Source organism: Chiloscyllium plagiosum, chromosome 39, assembly GCF_004010195.1.
Source record: "Chiloscyllium plagiosum isolate BGI_BamShark_2017 chromosome 39, ASM401019v2, whole genome shotgun sequence".
NCBI classification, from domain to species: domain Eukaryota; kingdom Metazoa; phylum Chordata; class Chondrichthyes; order Orectolobiformes; family Hemiscylliidae; genus Chiloscyllium; species Chiloscyllium plagiosum.
This window is the reverse complement of record NC_057748.1, coordinates 20,958,777-20,978,610: the sequence shown is the minus strand read 5'-3', so window position 1 is coordinate 20,978,610 and position 19,834 is coordinate 20,958,777. Positions and strand designations below refer to the sequence as shown.

At 44.1% G+C, this 19,834-nt stretch overlaps 1 protein-coding gene across 1 annotated transcript; it reads right to left on the bottom strand.

Annotated features, from left to right (window-relative positions):
* Positions 1-1,051: 1,051 nt before the first annotated feature.
* Positions 1,052-8,971, bottom strand: ndufa6 (NADH:ubiquinone oxidoreductase subunit A6). The gene is made up of 3 exons (XM_043679984.1): positions 8,793-8,971; positions 4,992-5,107; positions 1,052-1,234 (listed from the first exon to the last, which is right to left on the bottom strand). The coding sequence occupies exons 1-3, from the start codon at positions 8,929-8,931 to the stop codon at positions 1,103-1,105; spliced, it is 387 nt and encodes a 128-aa protein (XP_043535919.1). The 5' UTR covers positions 8,932-8,971; the 3' UTR covers positions 1,052-1,102.
* Between the last annotated feature and the right edge of the window lie 10,863 nt (positions 8,972-19,834).

Genomic DNA, 19,834 nt, shown 5'->3' with positions numbered 1-19,834 from the left:
TGTTTTGTAAAACTGGAAATACTTAATGTGCATTTTTAAAATTGTATATTGCCCACTTCCAGGTGGCATCTCCCCAACAGGCACTTCATTCATTTATTTACCTGGCTTGCAAGTGATAGCGTTGAGCCAGTTTAGCAAGTCAAATAATCTATGTACCTAAGATTGAGGTCTGTTCAGCAACCTATGTCACTAAGTATCAGAATATATCACAGTGGGGACCTTTGGCCATGTTTGTCACTGATATCAAGTTAGTTTGCAATAGTTTCATGACTCTTTACTGCCTCCGTAAGTGAATCTTCACTAAATGTGTACAATTGCCACATCTCCCAGGAAACCAGAGTTGAGCCTTGCTCATGTGTGTTAAGTAAGATATAAACTGTATAAGTTTTACGTTTCAAGTCAATACTGCACATGAAAGTAAACAATTAGTTTTACAGCCTGATGACCAAAGGACCAAAATCACTTAACTCTGACATTTTAAAAATACATTTCACAATCCCAGAAAGTCCTGAAGCCTTGAAATAGTTGCAGTACCTCACTTTAATCTCTCATCTGAAAAATAGCACTGACTTTTCTAATGCAGTACTACTGGTCTGAAAACTAGGCTCAAATTGCTTGTTAATTTAAGAGGCAAGAACGTTAGAGCCATAGCAACTGTGACATTTCTATAACTGCTCCCTCTGCCATTAAGAAAACTTTGCAAATATTTTCTTATTTCCTTTAAGTAGTGTGTTGCAATATTTTAATGGTAATAAGACCACGTGGAATACAGGAGCAACCATCAAACTCCCTAGAATCACAGAGGAGAAAGTGAGGTCTGCAGATGCTGGAGATCAGAGCTGGAAATGCGTTGCTGGAAAAGCGCAGCAGGTCAGGCAGCATCCAGGGAACAGGAGAATCGACGTTTCGGGCATAAGCCCTATTCCTGAAGAAGGGCTTATGCCCGAAACGTCGATTCTCCTGTTCCCTGGATGCTGCCTGACCTGCTGCACTTTTCCAGCAACACATTTCCATCCCTAGAATCACAGGCAATTAAATCCATTCAGTTTTCTTGAAGTATTTCGGAATACATTTATTTTACAATTGCCACTTCCCTCATTATTTACACATCATGTCCTGTGTAGAATCTGGAGAGAAAATCTGTTGGTCGGGGTGTTTCTGTCTCATGGAAGTAACGCATGATGTGTGTCCGCTGCTTCCACACTTTTATAGTTTCTTCAAGATCCATTTTACCCTTGAAAAACAAATTAATGACATGAGTGATCAAAGAACAAGGCAGATTAGGAGGCCAAAACTAAATCCACTCCTCACCATTTCCATGCCATACATCAATTCCAAACTATTTATTTGGACATACAGGAATTAGAGACTAAATAATCACTGAATCTTCCTTCTCTTCCCTAAACTTTGGTTTTCCTTTCGTCATCCTCCCTGTCAATTAACTTACTGTTTGACTTCTTTTCATTTTACTTCTAACTTTTCCCCTGCCATTCATTATCAGCTTGTTTGTCCTTGGTTTTGATTGAGTATACCTAGTTCATTTTTGAAATATTTCCCACTTGTGATATTATAACTTTTGTTCTCCATTCCAAGTCACATCATTTAAAAACTCCATTTCCTTTATCCCTTTCACTACCTTCTCTTGTTGATTTATTTAGGGTTAGCTGTAATCTCCCATGTTTGTTCTGTAGCTTTTACTCATTTCGTAGCTTTTCCAGCTACTTCATCCTGTAAATCCCTACTGGTATTAGATGCACAAACATACTTCAAATAATTGGTCAATTCTGTTTCTACCTTTGTCCTTTATTTTTTACTGGCTGTTCTATCTTAATAGTTACTTTTCTTCCTCCCTTATCCTTGCATAAAGGATAATAGATAGTGTCAGTATACATACACTTTGCTGTTCTGCTGATCCTACTGCTAATTCGCTCATGCTTTGGTTCCTCAGCAAGATGACAAGACATTGGTCCTGCTTTTTAATTTATGTAGCTCCTGAGATTTCTTTTGCTGGTCTACCTCTCTGATCTTTTTGAGTCTCTTTGGTTTAGGCCACATCAGGACCAACGAGGTAGAAGCCTTCTCTTTCCAATTGCCTCTCCATTTGCACCACAATATCCAGTACCTTTGCATCAGGATAGGCTTTGATTGCAGAGGACATTATCAGCTCAAATGATCAAATCACATCTAGTTACAACATTTCTGATCTATTCACCCAGCACCTTGCTGCTGGACAGTCACATATTCCCTCTTGTAGCTTTAGTCTGGAGCATCTCAAGACAAAGACATTTCCTACAGGTATTATTATCCAGGACAGTCTCACTGTCTACACATCACCACAAACAGCAACCACAATGGCTGGGCTGCCATTGCTAATCTTTCAATTTATTATTAGCAGAAGCTCATTTTAAAGACTAGTAGAATCATTCATGGTCTCAGTAACGCTTCAGTGATTAATTTTAAGTCATACTCAATTCATTAATTACTGATGTATTTAAACGGCACATGCAGTCAAAGCTTTTCATGTGACAATCAGGACTGAAACACAAGAAAACCAATTTTACAAATGGATCCTAACTTTTCTAATGAACTTGTTCAGATGTTATTATACACCTCTGGAGCAGGTGGGATTTGAACCAGGGCCCCTCAGTTCAGGTGTAGGCATACTATCATTGTGCTACAAGAGAGCCCCTTTTACAAAGGAAAGAATACATTTATACATCATGGGAAGAGGGTGCTGATTGGTTGGAGATACATGGCAGGAACTGTTTACTGTCTTAGTTAACCGATTAAATCCAAACCAAACAAGCTGACTCTGATTGGTCACAGGGATGCAAGAGGCCTCAGAGAAAGCTGCAAGGTGTAGGCATATTCCACAAAGAGCAGCATCCTTTTAAAAAATGACAGCAAGACTAAAAGCTTCAACTTCATATCTCTTTTAGCAATATTTAAGTTCTGTACTATCAAGCAAATACTTAATTATTAACTATTTATAGACTCACATAGCACGGAAACAGACCCTTCGGTCCAACTCATTGATGCAGATAGATATCCTAAATAAATCCAGTCCTATTTACCAGCATTTGGTACATATTCCTCTAAACCCTTCCTATTCATATATACATCCAGATGCCTTTTAAATGTTGTAAATGTATCAGTATCCACCACTTCCCATGGCAGCTCATTCCACACACACGCCATCCTCTGCGTGAAAAAGTTGCTCCTTCGATCACTTTTTAATTTCTCCCCTTTCAACTTAAACCTATGCCCTCTAATTTTGAACTCCCCTATAGTGGAAAAAAAGACCTTGTCTATTCACCCTATCCATGCCCCTCATGATTTTATAACCCTCAGTAAGGTCACCCCTCAACCTCTAACGCTCCAGGTATAGTGGGCCCAGCTTATTCAGCTTCTCCCCTATTCAAATCCTCCAACCCAAGCAAAGTCTTTGTAAGTCTTTCCTGAATTCTTTCAAGTTTAACAACACCTTTCCTCTACTAGGGAGACCAGACCGAATGGTTAGGCTTCTTTTGGAAAATTGCAATGTCCTGTATAGCTGGAACATAGCATCCTGATTCTTCAAATTAGAAAGACTGGTCTACACTTAAAATGTAGGAAATGAACAATTTCTTCAGGCTCCTTCTGTTGGACCATGACGACAACATTTTCAGGCATTTCCTTGCATTTGTTTTTATTTCATTTCAGGGTTTGTTTTCGCGATGCTGTCTTGCTGACCTGAACTACTTTTTCCAAGCCCTCACACAGCCGAACTTTATTTCAGTGGTCTCTCTCAAGACATTAAAGTATGTTAAAACACAGGCAGCAGAGTTTACGATGATCTAAAGTTTAGAGGTCAGAGGATGTAAGGCAGTATTGGAAAGGTCACATTTGGAAGAGGGTACTGTGGCAGGAACGGAGACAGAGGCTCTGGAAGTGGAAGTAAGCAGTCTTGATGATAGACGGTAAACGGAGCTGGGACTGAAGTACTAGATTAAATAAGATACTGCAGTTACGAAGTATTTTTCAGCCGAAAACATCCCCCAAGACAGGAGTGGGGTGACAGTGATCCAGTGATGGAGTTTCTGTCAGCTCCAAGATGACAGCTTTGGGCTTCGCTACATTTCACTAAAGAAACTGCAGATCGTCAAGGGTTGGAAGTTTGAACCAGGCTGACAAACAGAAGCTGCAGAAGCCATCCTTATGCCCACAGATGATCTTGGCAGTGACTGCGTATAATAGGAAGATGAGGGAGTCAAGGACAAATCCTTGGGGAACTCAGAGGTAAAGAGGAAGGATATTGTGAAACTTGAAAGGATTCAGAAAAGATTTACAAGGATGTTGCCAGGATTGGAGGGTTTGAGCTATAGGGAGAAGCTGAATATGTTTGGGTTATATTCTTTACAGAGTTGGAAGCTGAGGGGTGACCTTGTAGAAATTTATAAAATCATTAGGGGCACGGATAGGGTGAATAGCCAAGGTCTTTTTTCCCAGCATAGGAGAGTCCAAAACTAGAGGGCATAGGTTTAATGTGACAGAGGAAAGATTTAAAAGGACCTAAGGGGCAATTGTTTTCACAGAATGGTGCATGTACGGTATGAACTGCCAGAGGAAGTAGTGGAGCTGAAAATGTGTTGCTGGAAAAGCGCAGCAGGTCAGGCAGCATCCAGGGAACAGGAGAATCGACGTTTCGGGCATAAGCCCTTCTTCAGGAATGAGGAAAGTGTGTCCAGCAGGCTAAGAGGAAGTAGTGGAGGCTGGTACAATTACAACATTTAAAAGGCATCTGAATGGGTACACGAATAGGAAGGGTTTAGAGGGATATGGGCCAAATGCTGGTAAATTGGATAGATTAGGTTAGGATATCTGGTCTGCAAGGAGTTGGACCAAAGGGTCTGTTTCCATACTGTACAGCCCTATGACTATGTATAACTTCCCACTTCACAATGCTTTCCATCATATTATCAGTTTCTCTGCACAATTACAGAATCCCAGACCTTAATCACCAGCAGGTCGATAACTCGGGGATCAGTGACATGGGCGTTTTTCATGAACATTTCCCGCACTTTATCTCGTCCCTGTTTTACTGAGATATCCAGATGGAATTTCTGTACTGTAGAGAGAATGAAATGTTAGATCCAAACTTGCAGCATTTAATCTCCCAAAACAATTACATTTAACATGCAGAAACAGGTCTCTTAGTCCAACTGCTGCACACCAGGTGTTTACACTCCACATCCCAACACTTCATCTGATCCTCATGACGTCTGCTCTATTTCTTTCACTCCTGCCTGCTTTACACAATGTCTATTGTTTTGAAGTACCACTCAGCGACAAGATCCTTCATCTCAGCAGTTCCAGAATTTGTTTGCAATCAGCCAGACATCTGACTTGTGTAGAAAACCAAGACTAGTCAAGCAACAGGATGTCACAGTCATAATCATAATCATACCTTATATCCAATGCCCCAGACTCCTCCATCATTCCTGGGTCTGTCCTCTGACAGGACAGAAGTACCAGAGGGGACTACAAAGTTGTAACTGATCAGAAGGTAGTAGCCCTCAGAGTCCTCAACATTGATTCCTGAGAGCAGAAGGTCAAATGCAAGCAAGGAAACCTCCAGCTGATGACCACCTACCACCCTCCCTCAGCAGACAAATCAGTTTTTCTTCCATATTGAACATCGCCTGGAAGATGTACTGAGGACAAAAAGGGCACAAACCCTGAATAAAGGGTTGTAAAGAATGATTGAACTAGTTGAATCCTGAAGGATATGTGAGGTCTGGAATACATGGTGAGCGCATCACCAAGCGAGAAAAACCTACTTGACCTTGTTCTCACCAATCCACATAGACCAGCAGAATGTTGGAAGAAAACAGCAAGCCAGGCAGCATCAGGTGGTGAAGAAGGGTTACACCCGGAATGTCCAAAGTAAAAAAAATCTCACAACACCAGGTTATAGTCCAACAGGTTTAATTGGAAGCACACTAGCTTTCGGAGCGACGCTCCTTCTAAACCTGTTGGACTATAACCTGGTGTTGTGTGATTTTTAACTTTGTACACCCCAGTCCAACACTAGCATCTCCAAACCCAGAATGTCGACTTCTCCACCTCCTAATGCTGCCTGGCTTGCTGTGTTCTTCCAGTCTCCTGCCTATCTATTCTGGATTCTAGCATCGGCAGATTTTTGTCTCTCACCAATCCACATAGCACTCAGACCCAATACTGTTAGGAATGCTCTCTGCATTGTCCTTATGAAGACAAAATCCCAACTTCACAGCTTGTGTTCAGGTTTCACATGGACACTGATGAAATCCAGTTCCAGCTGTTCCATTCCAATTTGAACCAAGCTCCCTTCAGTTGTTTTGCTTCCCTGCCCCCTCAAACCTTTTTGACCTACTTTCTCTTTAGTTGTTTTTTAAAAGCTCTCTTTGACCAAACTTTTAGTCATAGAGACATAGAGATGTACAGTACGGAAACACACCCTTCGGTCCAACCCATCCATGTCGAACAGATATCCCAACCCAATCTAGTCTCACCCGCCAGCACCCGGCCCATATCCCTCCAAATATACCAATCCAAATGCCTCTTAAATGTTGCACTTGTACCAGCCTCCAACATTTCCTCTGGCAGCTCATTCCATACACGTACCACCCTGTGTGAAAAAGTTGCCCCTTAAGTTTCTTTCATATCTTTCACCTCTCACTCTAAACCTATGCCCTCTAGTTCTCGACTCCCCCACCCCAGGGAAAAGACTTTGTCTATTTACCCTATCCATGCCCCTCATAATTTTGTAAACCTCTATAAAGGTCACCCCTCAGCTGCCAACACTCCAGGGAAAACAGTCCCAGCCTGTTCAGCCTCTCCCTGTGGCTCAAATCCTCCAACCCTGGCAACATCCTTATAAATCTTTTCTGAACCCTTTCAAGTTTCACAACATTTTAATAGTTATGTGACCCCGAGCGACCCACGTCCAAAAAAAAAGAAAGTGGGTGGCTCAGTGGTTAGCACTGCTGCTTCACAGCACCAGGGTCCCAGGTTCAATCCCAGCCTCGGGTGATTGTCTGTGTGGAGTTTTCACATTCTCCCCGTGGGTTTCCTCCGGATGCTCTGGTTTCCTCCCACAACCCAAAGATGTGCTGGTCAGGTGAATTGGCCAGGTTAAGTTGCCCATAGTGTTAGGTGCATTAGTCAGAGGGAAATGGGTCTGGATGGGTTACTCTTCAGAGGGTCGGTGTGGACTTGTTTGGGCTGAAGGGCCTGTTTCCACACTGTTAGGTATCTAATATTAGGAATCTAATCTTTCCGATAGGAAGGAGACCAGAATTGCACGCAATATTCCAACAGTGGCCTAACCAATGTCCTGTACGACTGCAACATGACCTCCCAATTCTTGTACTCAATACTCTGACCAATAAAGGAAAGCATATCAAATACCTTTTTCACTAGGAGAAAGTGAGGACTGCAGATGCTGGAGATCAGAGCTGAAAAATGTGTTGCTGGAAAAGCGCAGGTCAGGCAGCATCCAAGGAGCAGGAGAATCGACATTTCGGGCATGAGCCCTTCATCAGGAATGAGGAGAGTGTGCCAAGCAGGCTAAGAGAAAAGGTAGGGAGGAGGGACTTGGGGAAGGGGAGTTGGGAATGCAATAGGTGGAAGGAGGTTAAGGTGAGGGTGATAGGACGGAGTGGGGGTGGGGATGGAGAGGTCAGGAAGAAGATTGCAGGTCTTCACTATCCTATCTACCTGCAACTCTACTTTCAAGGAGCTATGAACCTGCACTCCAAGGTCTCTTTGTTCAGCAACACTCCCTGGGACCTTACCATTAAGTGTATACGCCCTGCTAAGATTTGCTTTCCTAAAATACAGCACCCCATCTGACATAATTTCTCCTTATGTGGTTCTGTCATATATTCTTTTGTAAGGCTCTTCAAAAGTTCATTGGTACATTTTATTATGCCAAAGTTCTACATAAATAAATAAATATCTTATTCTATATTAATAAGATAAAACATACAAACAATGTAGGCTTATACCAAAATGTTCATGACACAATAAGGAACCAGACTAAATATTCAAGGTGCAGGTGAGATCCAAGACAGGCAAAGAGGAAGAAAAGATTAAGAAAAACCAAACAGCCTTTTATAAAAGCACTCAGTAAAAGGAAGGAGTTGGCTAACTGGGTACCAAAAGGAACATTTTGTGGGGGCAGATTTTCTTTGCATATTCGTTCAATGGATGAGAGCACTGCTGGCTGGGCCAGCATTTGTTGCCTGCTCCTCAGTGTCCTTGAGAAGGTGAATGGAGAGTTGCCTTCTTAAACCTCTGCAGACCTTGGGGGTAGGGACAACACACTGGCGACGGGGAAGCAGTTCCAGGATTCTGACCCAACGACACTGAAGGAACAGTGACAACATGTCCAAGTCAGGATGATGTCTGGCTTGCAGGGGAACCTGTAGTTGGTGGTGTTCCCCTTGTCCTTCCAGATGGTAGAGGTCACAGACTTGGAGGGTGCCCAGGCGGTGTTAGGGGATTTGGGGCAGTGGCGGGTCATGGAGGCTGTGATCTTATTGAGGGGCAGAATGGCCACTTGACCATTTCACTCAGCAAAGTGAACGGCGCTATAGGAATGAAATCATGTCAGCTCTTTCCCCTTCCACCGCTACGGCCCGGGAGCGATGTGATGTGATGTGCCCAGACCCCGGGTGACCCCAGCCCAGCGCCAACATTCCCCATCCGCCGGGGAGGGTCAGACCGAGGGTCACCCCTCACCCCGTCACCACCGACCGGCTCCTTACTGGTGTTGGGCACCTCCCGGTACCAGGCCCGGTAAAGCTCTCGCACCCGGCGCTTGGCTTCGCTCTGGTTCCGGGACAGAAAGGGCTTCACCACCTTGACGGTACCCATCGCACGGCCGCCCGCCGCCGCCGCCGCCATCTTCACCCCTTCCAAACCCGCCTGGGGCTCCCTGTCTGCGGATTGGTCCACAACCGGGGGCGGAAGGCGGAATCTCCAACCGTCCTTGATGATGATTGGTGAACGAGCATATCCATCACAATGGTCCTGCATATCCTTTGCAATGATAGGCTGATATTAACGTCAAGTACCACATTCCGACGAAGGTCCCGCCTTCCACTTCACACCGATTGGTAAAAGCGAATGTCAATCACCTTGAGTGAAAGGGCGGGGATAAAGGCCACAGGAGACAAGTGCAGAATCTGGGCTGAGTGTTGTTGAAGATGGTGCAATTAAAATGTGCAATGGAGGCTGGGATTGCAGGAGGGCAAAAGTCTTGGAGTATGTACAGAGATAGGGACTAAATGGAGAGATTGAAAGTGAGATGATCAAAATTGAGTTGTTGCTGGTAATTAGAACATAGAACATTACAGCGCAGTTCAGGCCCTACGGCCCTCGATGTTGCGCCGACCTGTCATACCAATCTGAAGCCCATCTAACCTACACTATTCCATGTACGTCCATATGCTTGTCCAATTAAGGGAATGGAAAACGCAAACCAAAATTCCTGATTGTCAAGGGGTCACAAAGGAACAGGAAAATGGAGTTGAGGCCACAATCCCATCAAACAATGATGGTAGAACAGGATTGAGGATCTGAATGGCTACCACTACTCCTCAATGTCACATTCCCTTATTTTTGAGTTTTGTGAACATCAAACTAACATCATGGAATACTATCGTGTTCCAACCAGGAACATCAGCCACTAGATTAATCATTCAGAACCCATGTGTGGGGATATGGTTTTGAATCCCATTATCACAGATGGAAACATTTTTATTAAATCTTTAATTAGAAAAGCTACTCTAAAGGTGACCATCTAACCACAGTCAATTGTCATAAAATTTCATCTGATTCGCCGATGTCCCTTAGGGAAGGAATTCCACATCTTTACCTGGTTTGGCCTGTGTGTGACTCCACATAGACTGGGACTGCCATAGTGTTAAGGAATGGAGAGGAATTTGTTGAGTGTGTACAAGAAAATTTTCTGATTCAGTATGTGGATGTACCTACTAGAGAAGGTGCAAAACTGACCTACTCTTGGGAGATAAGGCAGGGCAGGTGACTGAGGTGTCAGTGGGGGAGCACTTTGGGGCCAACAACCATAATTCTATTAATTTTAAAATAGTGATGGAAAAGGATTAACCAGATATAAGAGTTGAAGTTCTAAATTGGAGGAAGGCCAATTTTGATGGTATTAGGCAAGAACTTTCAACAGCTGATTGGGCACAGATGTTCGTAGGTAAAGGGACAGCTGGAAAATGGCAAACCTTCAGAAATCAGAAAATGAGAGTCCAGAGAAAGTATATTCCTGTTGGGGAGAACGTAAATGCTGGTAGGTATAGGGAATGCTGGATAACTGAAGAAATTGCGGGTTTGGTTAAGAAAAAGAAGGAAGCATATGTCAGGTATAGACAGGATAGATGAAGTGAATCTTAAGAAGAGTATAAAGGCAGTAGGAGTATACTTAAGAGTGAAATCAGGAGGGCAAAAAGGGGACATGAGATAGCTTTGGTAAATAAAGCTAAGGAGAATCCAAAGGGTTTTAACAAATACATTAAGGACAAAAGGGCCCCTCAAAGATCAGCAAGGTGGCCTTTGTGTGGAGCCGCAGGAGATGGGGCAGATACTAAATGAGTATTTTGCATCATTATTTACTGTGAAAACGGACATAGAAGATATAGAATGTAGGAAAATAGATGGTGACATCTTGAAAAATGTCCATATTACAGAGGAGAAAGTGCTGGATGTCTTGAAACGCATAAAAGAGGATAAATCCCCAGGACCTGATCAGGTGTATCCTAGATCTCTGTGGGAAGCTAGGGAAGTGATTGCGGAGCCTCTTACTGAGATATTTGTATCATCGATAGTCACAGGTGAGGTGCTAGAAGACTGGACGTTGACTAACGTGGTGCCACTGTATAAGAAAGGTGGTAAGGACAAGCCAGGGAACTATAGACCAGTGAGCCTGATGTCGGTGGTGGGCAAGTTGCTGGAGGGAATCCTGAAGGACAGGATGTACATGTATTTGGAAAGGCAAGGACTGATTAGCTGAAACTTTATTGCTGGAACAGCACAGCAGGTCAGGCAGCATCCAGGGAACAGGAGATTCGACGTTTCGGGCACATGCCCTTCTTCAGGACTGATTAGGAATAGTCAACATAGCTTTATGCATGGGAAATCATGTCTCACAAACTTAATTGAGTTTTTTGAAAAAGAAACAAAGAGGTTTGATGAAGGCAGAGCAGTAGATGTGATCTATATGGACTTCAGTAAGGCATTTGACAAGGTTTCCCCATGGGAGACTGGTGAGCAAGATTAGATCTCATGGAATACAGGAGAACTAGCCATTTGGATACAGGACTGGCTCAAAGATAGAATACAGAGGGTGATGGTGGAGGGTTATTTTTCAGACTGGAGACCTGTGACCAGTGGAGTACCACAAGGATCGGTGCTGCATCCACTACCTTTCATCATCTGTATCAATGATTTGAATGTGAGCATAAGAGGTATAGTTAGTAAGTTTGTTGATGACACCAAAATTGGAGATGTAGTGGACAGGTTACCTCAGATTACAACAGGATCTTGATCAGATGAGCCAATGGGCTGAGAAGTGGCAGGTGGAGTTTAATTTAGATAAATGCGAGGTGCTGTATTTTAGGAAAGCAAATCTTAGCAGGACATATACATTTCATAGTAGATCCTGGGGAATGTACAGTACAGGACATTGGTTAGGCCACTGTTGGAATATTGCGTGCAATTCTGGTCTCCCTATTGGAAACTTGTTGTGAAACTTGAAAAGGTTCAGAAAAGATTTACAAGGATGTTGCCAGGGTTGGAGCCGCAACATGACCTCCCAACTCCTGTACTCAATACTCTGACCAATACAGGAAAGCATACCAAACGTCTTCTTAGATCCTGTTGTAATTGGTGGCAGCCCTCTTCGCGGTCCAACACACCTCTCATTTTGGTATCATCTGCAAACTTACTAACTGTACCTCTTATCCTCGCATCCAAATCATTTATGTAAATGACAAAAAGTAGAGGGCCCAGCACCGATCCTTGTGGCACTCCACTGGTCACAGGCCTCCAGTCTGAAAAACAACCCTCCACCTCCCTCTGTCCTCTACCTTTGAGCCAGTTCTGTATCCAAATGGCTAGTTCTCCCTGTATTCCATGGACTCTGGCAGGGAACTAGAGCACCCCAAGGAAACCCATGCAGACATGGGGGAAACATGCAGATTCCGCACAGACAGTCACCTGAGGCTGGAATCAAACCCAGTTCCCTAGTGCATGAAGCACTGTGTCACCTCTTCATGTTGCAATCTAGAATTCTAACACTCTCTTCCCTTCTAAGCCGTTGACGCTAGGGGTCAGTTGAAGTGGTCATACCTGAAGTTTTTCTTACGAAAGTGTATTAAGTGGAACTAGGTAAATCACTGATTGAGCTGTTCTTTTATATAATGGTGGGGGAAGTGACTTTTTTTTAATAAAGAAACACATCAAGAGAGGGGTGAGTTTCTGAGGATGCTTGACAGTGAGCAAAAAGATGTTTCTCCTCCTGGGAAATCTTGAACTCGGCATTTAAAGATAAAGGATAAAGGAGGAGAAGCTGGATAGACTGGGACTGTTTCCCTAGAACATAAAAGGTTGAGGGGTGACCTTCTAAAGGTTTATAAAATCATGAAGGGCAAGGATAAGGTCAATAGCAAAGATCTTTTTACTAGGTTGGGGGAGTTCAAAACGAGGGGGCATGTTTTTAAGGGAGAGGAGAAATATTTAAAAGTGACCTGAGGGGCAACTTTTTCACACAGAGAGTGGTGCATGTATGGAATGAGCTGCCAGAGGAAGCGGTGGAGGCTTGTACAACTACAGCATTTAAGAGGCTTACGGATGGGTATATGTATAGGAAGGGCTTAGACAAATATGGGCCAAGTGCTGGCAGATGAGACTAGGTTAGGATATCTGGTTGCCATGCACACGTTGGACCAAAGGATCTGTTTCCGTGCTGCACGTCTCTATGACTCGATGACCCCTCAATGACGTACACTGAAGTGAGAAAAGTCACAGCGTGTGCAGCCTCATTTATAACTGAAACCCTCCATTCCCAGCAATGTCCTGGTAAATCTTTTCTGAACCCTCTCCAGCTTAACAATATCCTTCCATAACACGGCCACCAGAACGGGACACAGTACTCTCAAAGTGGCCTCACCAATGTCCTGTACAACCTCAACATGATGTTCTAACTCCCAATACTCCACAAAGTCTGAATAATAAAGGCAACTGTATTAAATACCTTCTTAACCACCCTGTCTACAGGAAACACAAACTTTGAAGAATTATATACCTGAACCCCTAGGAGTCTTTGTTCTACAGCACTACCAAGGACCTTACCATTAATTGTGTAAGTCCTGCCCTTTTTTGTTTTACCAAAATGCAATACCTCTCACACATCCAAACTAAAATCCATCTGCCACTCCTCAGCCATTGGCCCAGGAGGCTTGACTGGATCTTACCCCATCTAAACAGTACCATTGATCTGCTGCTAAATGTGATAGTTTGACAAAATCTTCATGTCTGAAAAGAAATTTTGACCTGTTTTGAGTTTTTTTCCACGTGGGCCAGGAGGAGTTTTCTAATCCTCCAGGACTATGCTGGAGGCAAAGAGAATTTCAAGCAAATGATTAACTTTATTTTTCCTTAAAGACTTTATTTTATTGGTTATATAAATATAGAAGCTGGAGTTAAAAACTGTCGGAGTAGTTTGGGCAGCTGGAGAGTGGACAGAACCTCCAGGAATACATCCGACCGAAGTTGGTAAAGTTGAGAGGGGAGGAAGAGAGGGAACAGGCAGGGAGGAGAAGAGGGGAGATGGAGAAGAGAAGGGAAGAGGGAAGGAGGCAGGAAGGGGAAGCGAAGAGAAGAGAGAGGGAGGGCATTGAGTTGATATTAGTCAGGTTTTCTCAAACTCTAACTCTGCACTGGACATTTCTTCAATTCCCGACTCAACCTTTTCTCCTCTTCGATGAGTAGCCTCCAGATCTTCTTCAGATCTTCCAACCCTCGGAGGTTTTTGGACAGCTCTCCCTCTTGAATGATTATTCTGTAGCAGACAAGATCAGTATTTGATGGGATTCCTTGGTCATCTGGAACAATGTCACTTACCCTGTCCTCTGGACTACATAAACATGCCTCCCCTCCTGTCAGTGTCCATAAGTCAGTTAGGGAGAGGACAGTTTGGGCCGTTGGGCTGAATGAGGGAGGTGACGAAAATAGTCAGGGCTCCAGCTCCCTCTGGAGTTGGGAACAGTACCCTTGCTCAGCTTCACTACCACAAAGGCCAGACTGGAAAGAAACACATTCAGTAGCACATGAGGGAGGGGACGATGTGCTACACAGTTAAGAATTACACAGAACATAATTGGCAGCAACAACATACAACCGTCTCACGTGTCGGCCAATCGCAGCGCACCTTTGTTTCTCTGCAATCTGATTGGCCCACTCCAGCACATCCAGTAGATGGTTGCGATATTTTCTGAGGATCATGGCTTGGGCCAGCTCTTGTTCCAGGTGGTTGCTTAGTTGCCATCGGAGGGACAGAGTTTGATTCTGCAGGTTCTGGTGGTAACTGTACTTGGTCCTAAAACAAAGAACGGACATGTGGGAGTAGTGCAAGAGGTTACTGTGCAACATGCAAATTGGGTACTCTGCAACATCATTGCAGGAAGTGATGCTGCACCATGTAGCATGACTGAAATCTTGCTCTCTCACAGCCTGGTGGCAAGGTGAAGCCTCAGTTAACTCTTATTTACATATATAACAAAAGGTAATGTTTTAATCATACTCAGCAGACTCCTAGGTTTTCATTAGCAATACAATGCTAAGGAAAGATGGTAGGATAGTCACTGGACTGGTATCCCAAAATCCCCAAGAAGGAGACATGGGTTCAAAGTCCATGGCAGTGAGTGGAATTTAAACTCAATTGATAAATCCAGAATTGAAAGTTAATCTCAGTTATGGTGACCATGACAGCAATTATTGATTGTTGTTAAGAAAACCCCTATCTGGTTCACCAATGCCCTTTTAGTGAAGGAAGTCTGCCATTTGGTCTGGCCTCTGTGTGACTCTAGACCCAGAGTAAATGCAGTTCACTCTTATAAAATCCATTCTTTCATGGGATGTGGACACCTCTGGCATTTGTTGCTCATGTGCCCTTGAACTGAGCAGTTCTCTCGGCCATTTCAGAGGGTAGTTATGTGTCAACCAGACAGGTATTTCTTCACCCAGAGGGTGGGGAGCCTGTGGACGTACCTGCCACAGAAAGCAGTTGAGACCAACACATTATTTTCAGGAAGGAGTTGGATATAGTCATACATCACAGGAACAGATTCTTCAGTCCAACAAGTCCATGCCAACCAAGTTTCCCAAACTTACAGACAGTACAGTGGCTCAGTGGTTAGCACTGCTGCCTTATAGCACCAGGGTCCCAGGTTTGGTGACCCTGGTGCTATGAGGCTGAGTGACTGTGTGGAGTTTGCATATTCTCCCTGTGTCTGCGTGGGTTTCCTCTAGGTGCTCTGGTTTCCTCCCACAATCCAAAGATGTACAAGCCAGGTGAATTGGCCATGCTAAATTGCCCATAGTGTTAGGTGCATTAGTCAGAGGAGAGTGGGTTACTCTTCAGAGGGTCAGTGTGGACTGGTTGGGCTGAAAGGCCTGTTTCCGTACTGTAGGGAATCTAAACTGGTCCCACTTGGCTCATAACCCTCCAAACCTTTCCTATTCATGGTCCATATCAAAATGTCTTTTAATCATTGTAACTATAGCTGCATCTACTACTTCCTCTGGCAGTTCATTCCACACACAAACCATCCTCTGTGTGAAAAGGTTACCCGTCAGGTCCCTTTTAAATCTTTATCCTCTCACCTTAAACCAATGCTTTCTAGTTTTGAACTCTCATATCTTAGGAAAAAGACACTTGCTATTTACCTTATCGATGTCCCTCACGGTTTTATAACCTATAAGGTCACCTCTCAAACTTCTACGCTCCAGTGAAAAAAGACCTAGCCTATTCAGCCTCTCCCTATAACTCAAACCCTCCATTCCCGGTAGCATCCTTGCAAATCCTTTCTGAGTTCTTTCCAATTAAATAATTTCCTTCCTATAGCAGGGCGAGCATAACTGTGCACAGTACCCTGGAGGGTTTTAGGGCTAAGCTGATCAAAGGGTATGGACTAAAAGCAGGAACAATCATGATCATATTGAATGGTGAAGAAAGCTTAACAAGGCAAATGGCCTACACCTATTCCTATTTTCTATGCTTTTCGAACCATGTTGCTGTGGGTCTGGAGTCACATGTAGGCCAGATCAGGTAAGGATGGCAGATTTCCTTCCCTAACAAACATTAGGGAAAAATTAGTTTTTACAATTTTCCAGCTCCCATTTTGGAGATTGGTTTTCATATTAATTTAAATTTCACCAGTTGCTGTAATAGGATTCAAATCCATGTCCCCACATTAGGCTCGGGGTCTGGATTATTATCCCATGGACATTAATGTCATGCTACCATCTGCCCCATTCTGTTAGAGGCCATTTACAGGATGGGCATTGAGTGTTAGTCCTGTCAGCAACAACCAACGGTATTAGACTGAGCGAAGGGAATGCCAAAAGATGGTGGGGGGGGCGGGGAGATGAGAGAGGCAAGGTGATAATCCACAGCTCTTACCCCTACGGCCAACCCAGCTTTAAGTACCTCTCTCCATTCTCCTGTCCAGAAACCTGCTCAGTCACTGGGGTGGCACGTAATTCAACAAGATGAGAAAATACTTTGAGGAGAATGCAGTAGACTCTGACCTGACTTCATAACCAAAGCTGAAAACGTCCAGGAATGGCAGAAACTTAAACATTGGGGACAGGAGGTCATCATTTGGCCCTTCATGAAAATTGCGAACTCATCTTTCCTCCTTCTCAATACTCGGGCATCGCAGAATAAACCCATTCTGAGAATATGAGAATCGTAAGACCAGCATTAATTGCCTATCTCTGAGTCCCCTTGAGAATATGGTGGTGAGTTGCTCCAGTCTATGTAGCTGTATCCATCGAGCTGTCAAGTGGAACATCCCAACAATAGCCAACCAGCAACAATGAAGGAATGGTAAGTCAAGGTGTCACATCGTTTTGGGTGATGGTGGTGCTCCCAATAGGGGCCAGCAGGAAAGCAGGTTCGAGGGGCCAGATGCTCTTATTTCTAAGGGTCTCTTATTTAAGGTGATGGAGAGGATGGCCAGTCAGTTTTCTCCTAGATATTGTCGAGCTATTTGAGGGCTGCACAGAAACAGGCCTTTTGACTGAAGTGACTCATATTGGTGTTAAAACCTCATACAATTCCCCTCATCACACCCTAGTAAAATATCCTCCCATCCCTCATGTATAAACCTAGTTTTTCTAATTGTTACTATTCGCAGCAACTATATCATTTTGTCATGTTTATCACGAATGGAATCACTGTTTGGCTAAGTCAAGTTTCTTCCGAATGAGTAGATTTACTTGTGATTTAGTCAAACACACCCACTCACTCACAGACCCTGTATGTCCATCCCATCAAATATTGCTATAACTTTAAAAACCTCAATCAGGTAACCCAGCGGTTTACTCTGAGGAAAGCACTGCACGCTGTCGGGCATACCTGAGAGATACAACTACGTGGTCTGAGAAGGTTGCCTTTACTGATTCTGCATCCATTTTGGAACGTAGAATCCAGAACCATCCACAGCATTTGATGTTTATAGTTTTGCACTGATCAGGATAAAATTGCAAGAATACCCAAATCTCAAAGGGAGCAACAATTTATATTGCATGGAAAGCCAGTGCTGATTGGTTGGCAGCTGGGGAGAGCCTTTCCCACAAAAGGTGCACCAGGGAAGAGTTAACAGCTAAGTCTTTTGTTTTTGGTCTAAGATGGGACTCAAACAAGAGGATGAAATCACAACAGACATTACAAACTTGCTGCTGCCCTTAAAAGTCCTTATTACCTGCACACATCCCAGACTCCGAGTGGCATCTTCAGATCAAGCTGGGCTACAGCCTCGAATTCTGCCACCCGCTCATTGACACAGTCAGTCAGGCGGGCCCAGTAAGTTGCCAGCAGCTTGAAGCCCAGGCCCCTTCCCAAGAAGGCAAACAAACATTGGAAACACCTCAGCAGCAGCTTGATGGAGGGCATGGCTTTGAGCCTCTCACAGCCACGGACAGTCCATGTGTAAAACACTTCGTCCACTGCCACTGTCAGCCGGTCAATCTTCTGGAAGTGTTCCAGCATTGTGCCTGGCCCCTTTGAGAGAAACTCGCTCGCTTACTGCCTGCAGAGCACCAGGCTGAAGGGGCAGAGCTGGGGGTGGGGGCTTCTCAGAAGGGGGTGTCGGCTCATGTTGTTTACTTCCAAAAGAGGAGATTCTAGAATGGAGTGATATGAATTTCAGAGGAAACAGAGTCAGTGGTGAGGGGGCACAGGTTCCAGAGGACAATAAGGAAGACCCAGGAAACCACTCCACTCACAGAAAACTGGAATAGGAGTCAACAATGGGTCATGTTAGGATGGTCTCTACCAGGCAGAGGACTCCAGTTGGATTAACCTTTTCCTGGTGAAGACAGAAGCAAGCCCAGCTGCAACGATTTCAAAGTTGAATTTCCCATGTGTCAAACAGTCCAGTCTAAGTCATAGAATCAACAAGTACAGAAACATATCCTTTGGCTCAACTCGTCCATGCCAACCAAGCTTCCAAAACTGAATTAGTCCCATTTGCCTGCGTTTGGCCCATATCCCTCTAAATCTTTCCTATCCATGTACCTGTCCAAATGTCTTTTAAATTTTGTCATTGTACTCAGGTCTAGCATTTCCTCTGGCAGTTTGTTCCATCAATGCAGCACCCTCTATATGGAAAACATGCCCCTCAGATTCCTTTGAAATCTTTCTTCTCTCAACTTCAACCTATGCCCTCTAGTTTTAGACTCCCAAATCTCTAGGGAAGAGATCTTGGCTATTCCCCTGATCTACACCTCATGATTTTTTAAACCTCTATAAGGTCACCCCTCAGCTTCCTAGACTCTAGCCTATGCAGCTACTGCTTATGACTCAAAACCTCCAGCCTCAAGAACAGCCTTGTAAATCTTTTCTGCACCTGTTCCAATTTAATAACATCCTTCCTATAGCAGGGCGACCAGAATTGTATACAGTACACCAACATCTTGTACAGCCACAACTCCTGTACTCAGTGCTGTGACCGATGAAGGCAAGTGCGCCAAACACCACCCTGTCAACCTGTGATGCCACTTTCAAGGAACTATGTACTTGCACCCCTAGGCCTGTTTGACAATACTCCCCAGGGCCCTGCCATTATCTGTACAAATCCTGCCCTGGTTTCCTAACAAAATGCAATATCTTACATTTATAAACTCCATCTGCCACTCCTTGGCCAACTTGATCAAGACCTCGTTGTACACTTAGATAATCTTCACTGTCCACTATACCATCCGTTTGGGTGTCATGCCTCCTATATTCCATATATAAATAGTTTATATATAAATGAAAAGTAGCAGATCAGCACCAATCCTTGTGGCACACTGCTGGTCACATGCCTCCAGTCCAAAAGACAACCATCGACCACCACCCTGTCTCCTACTGTCAAGCGGATTTTTTATCCAATTCATGGGCCGCATGGTGGCTCAGTGGTAAGCACTGCTGCCTCACAGTACCAGGGACCCAGATTTGATTCCCACTTCAGGCGATTGTATGTGGAGTTTGCACATTCTCCCCGTGTCTGCGTGG

Coding starts and splice junctions, on each gene's coding strand:
- ndufa6 (XM_043679984.1), bottom strand. CDS start 8,931: ATGGCGGCGGCGGCGGCGGGCGGCCGTGCGATGGGTACCGTCAAGGTG. Junction 5,108..8,792: donor CCGGGAGGTGCCCAACACCA/GTAAGGAGCCGG, acceptor TTCTCTCTACAG/TACAGAAATTCCATCTGGAT. Junction 1,235..4,991: donor TCGACCTGCTGGTGATTAAG/GTCTGGGATTCT, acceptor TTGTTTTTCAAG/GGTAAAATGGATCTTGAAGA.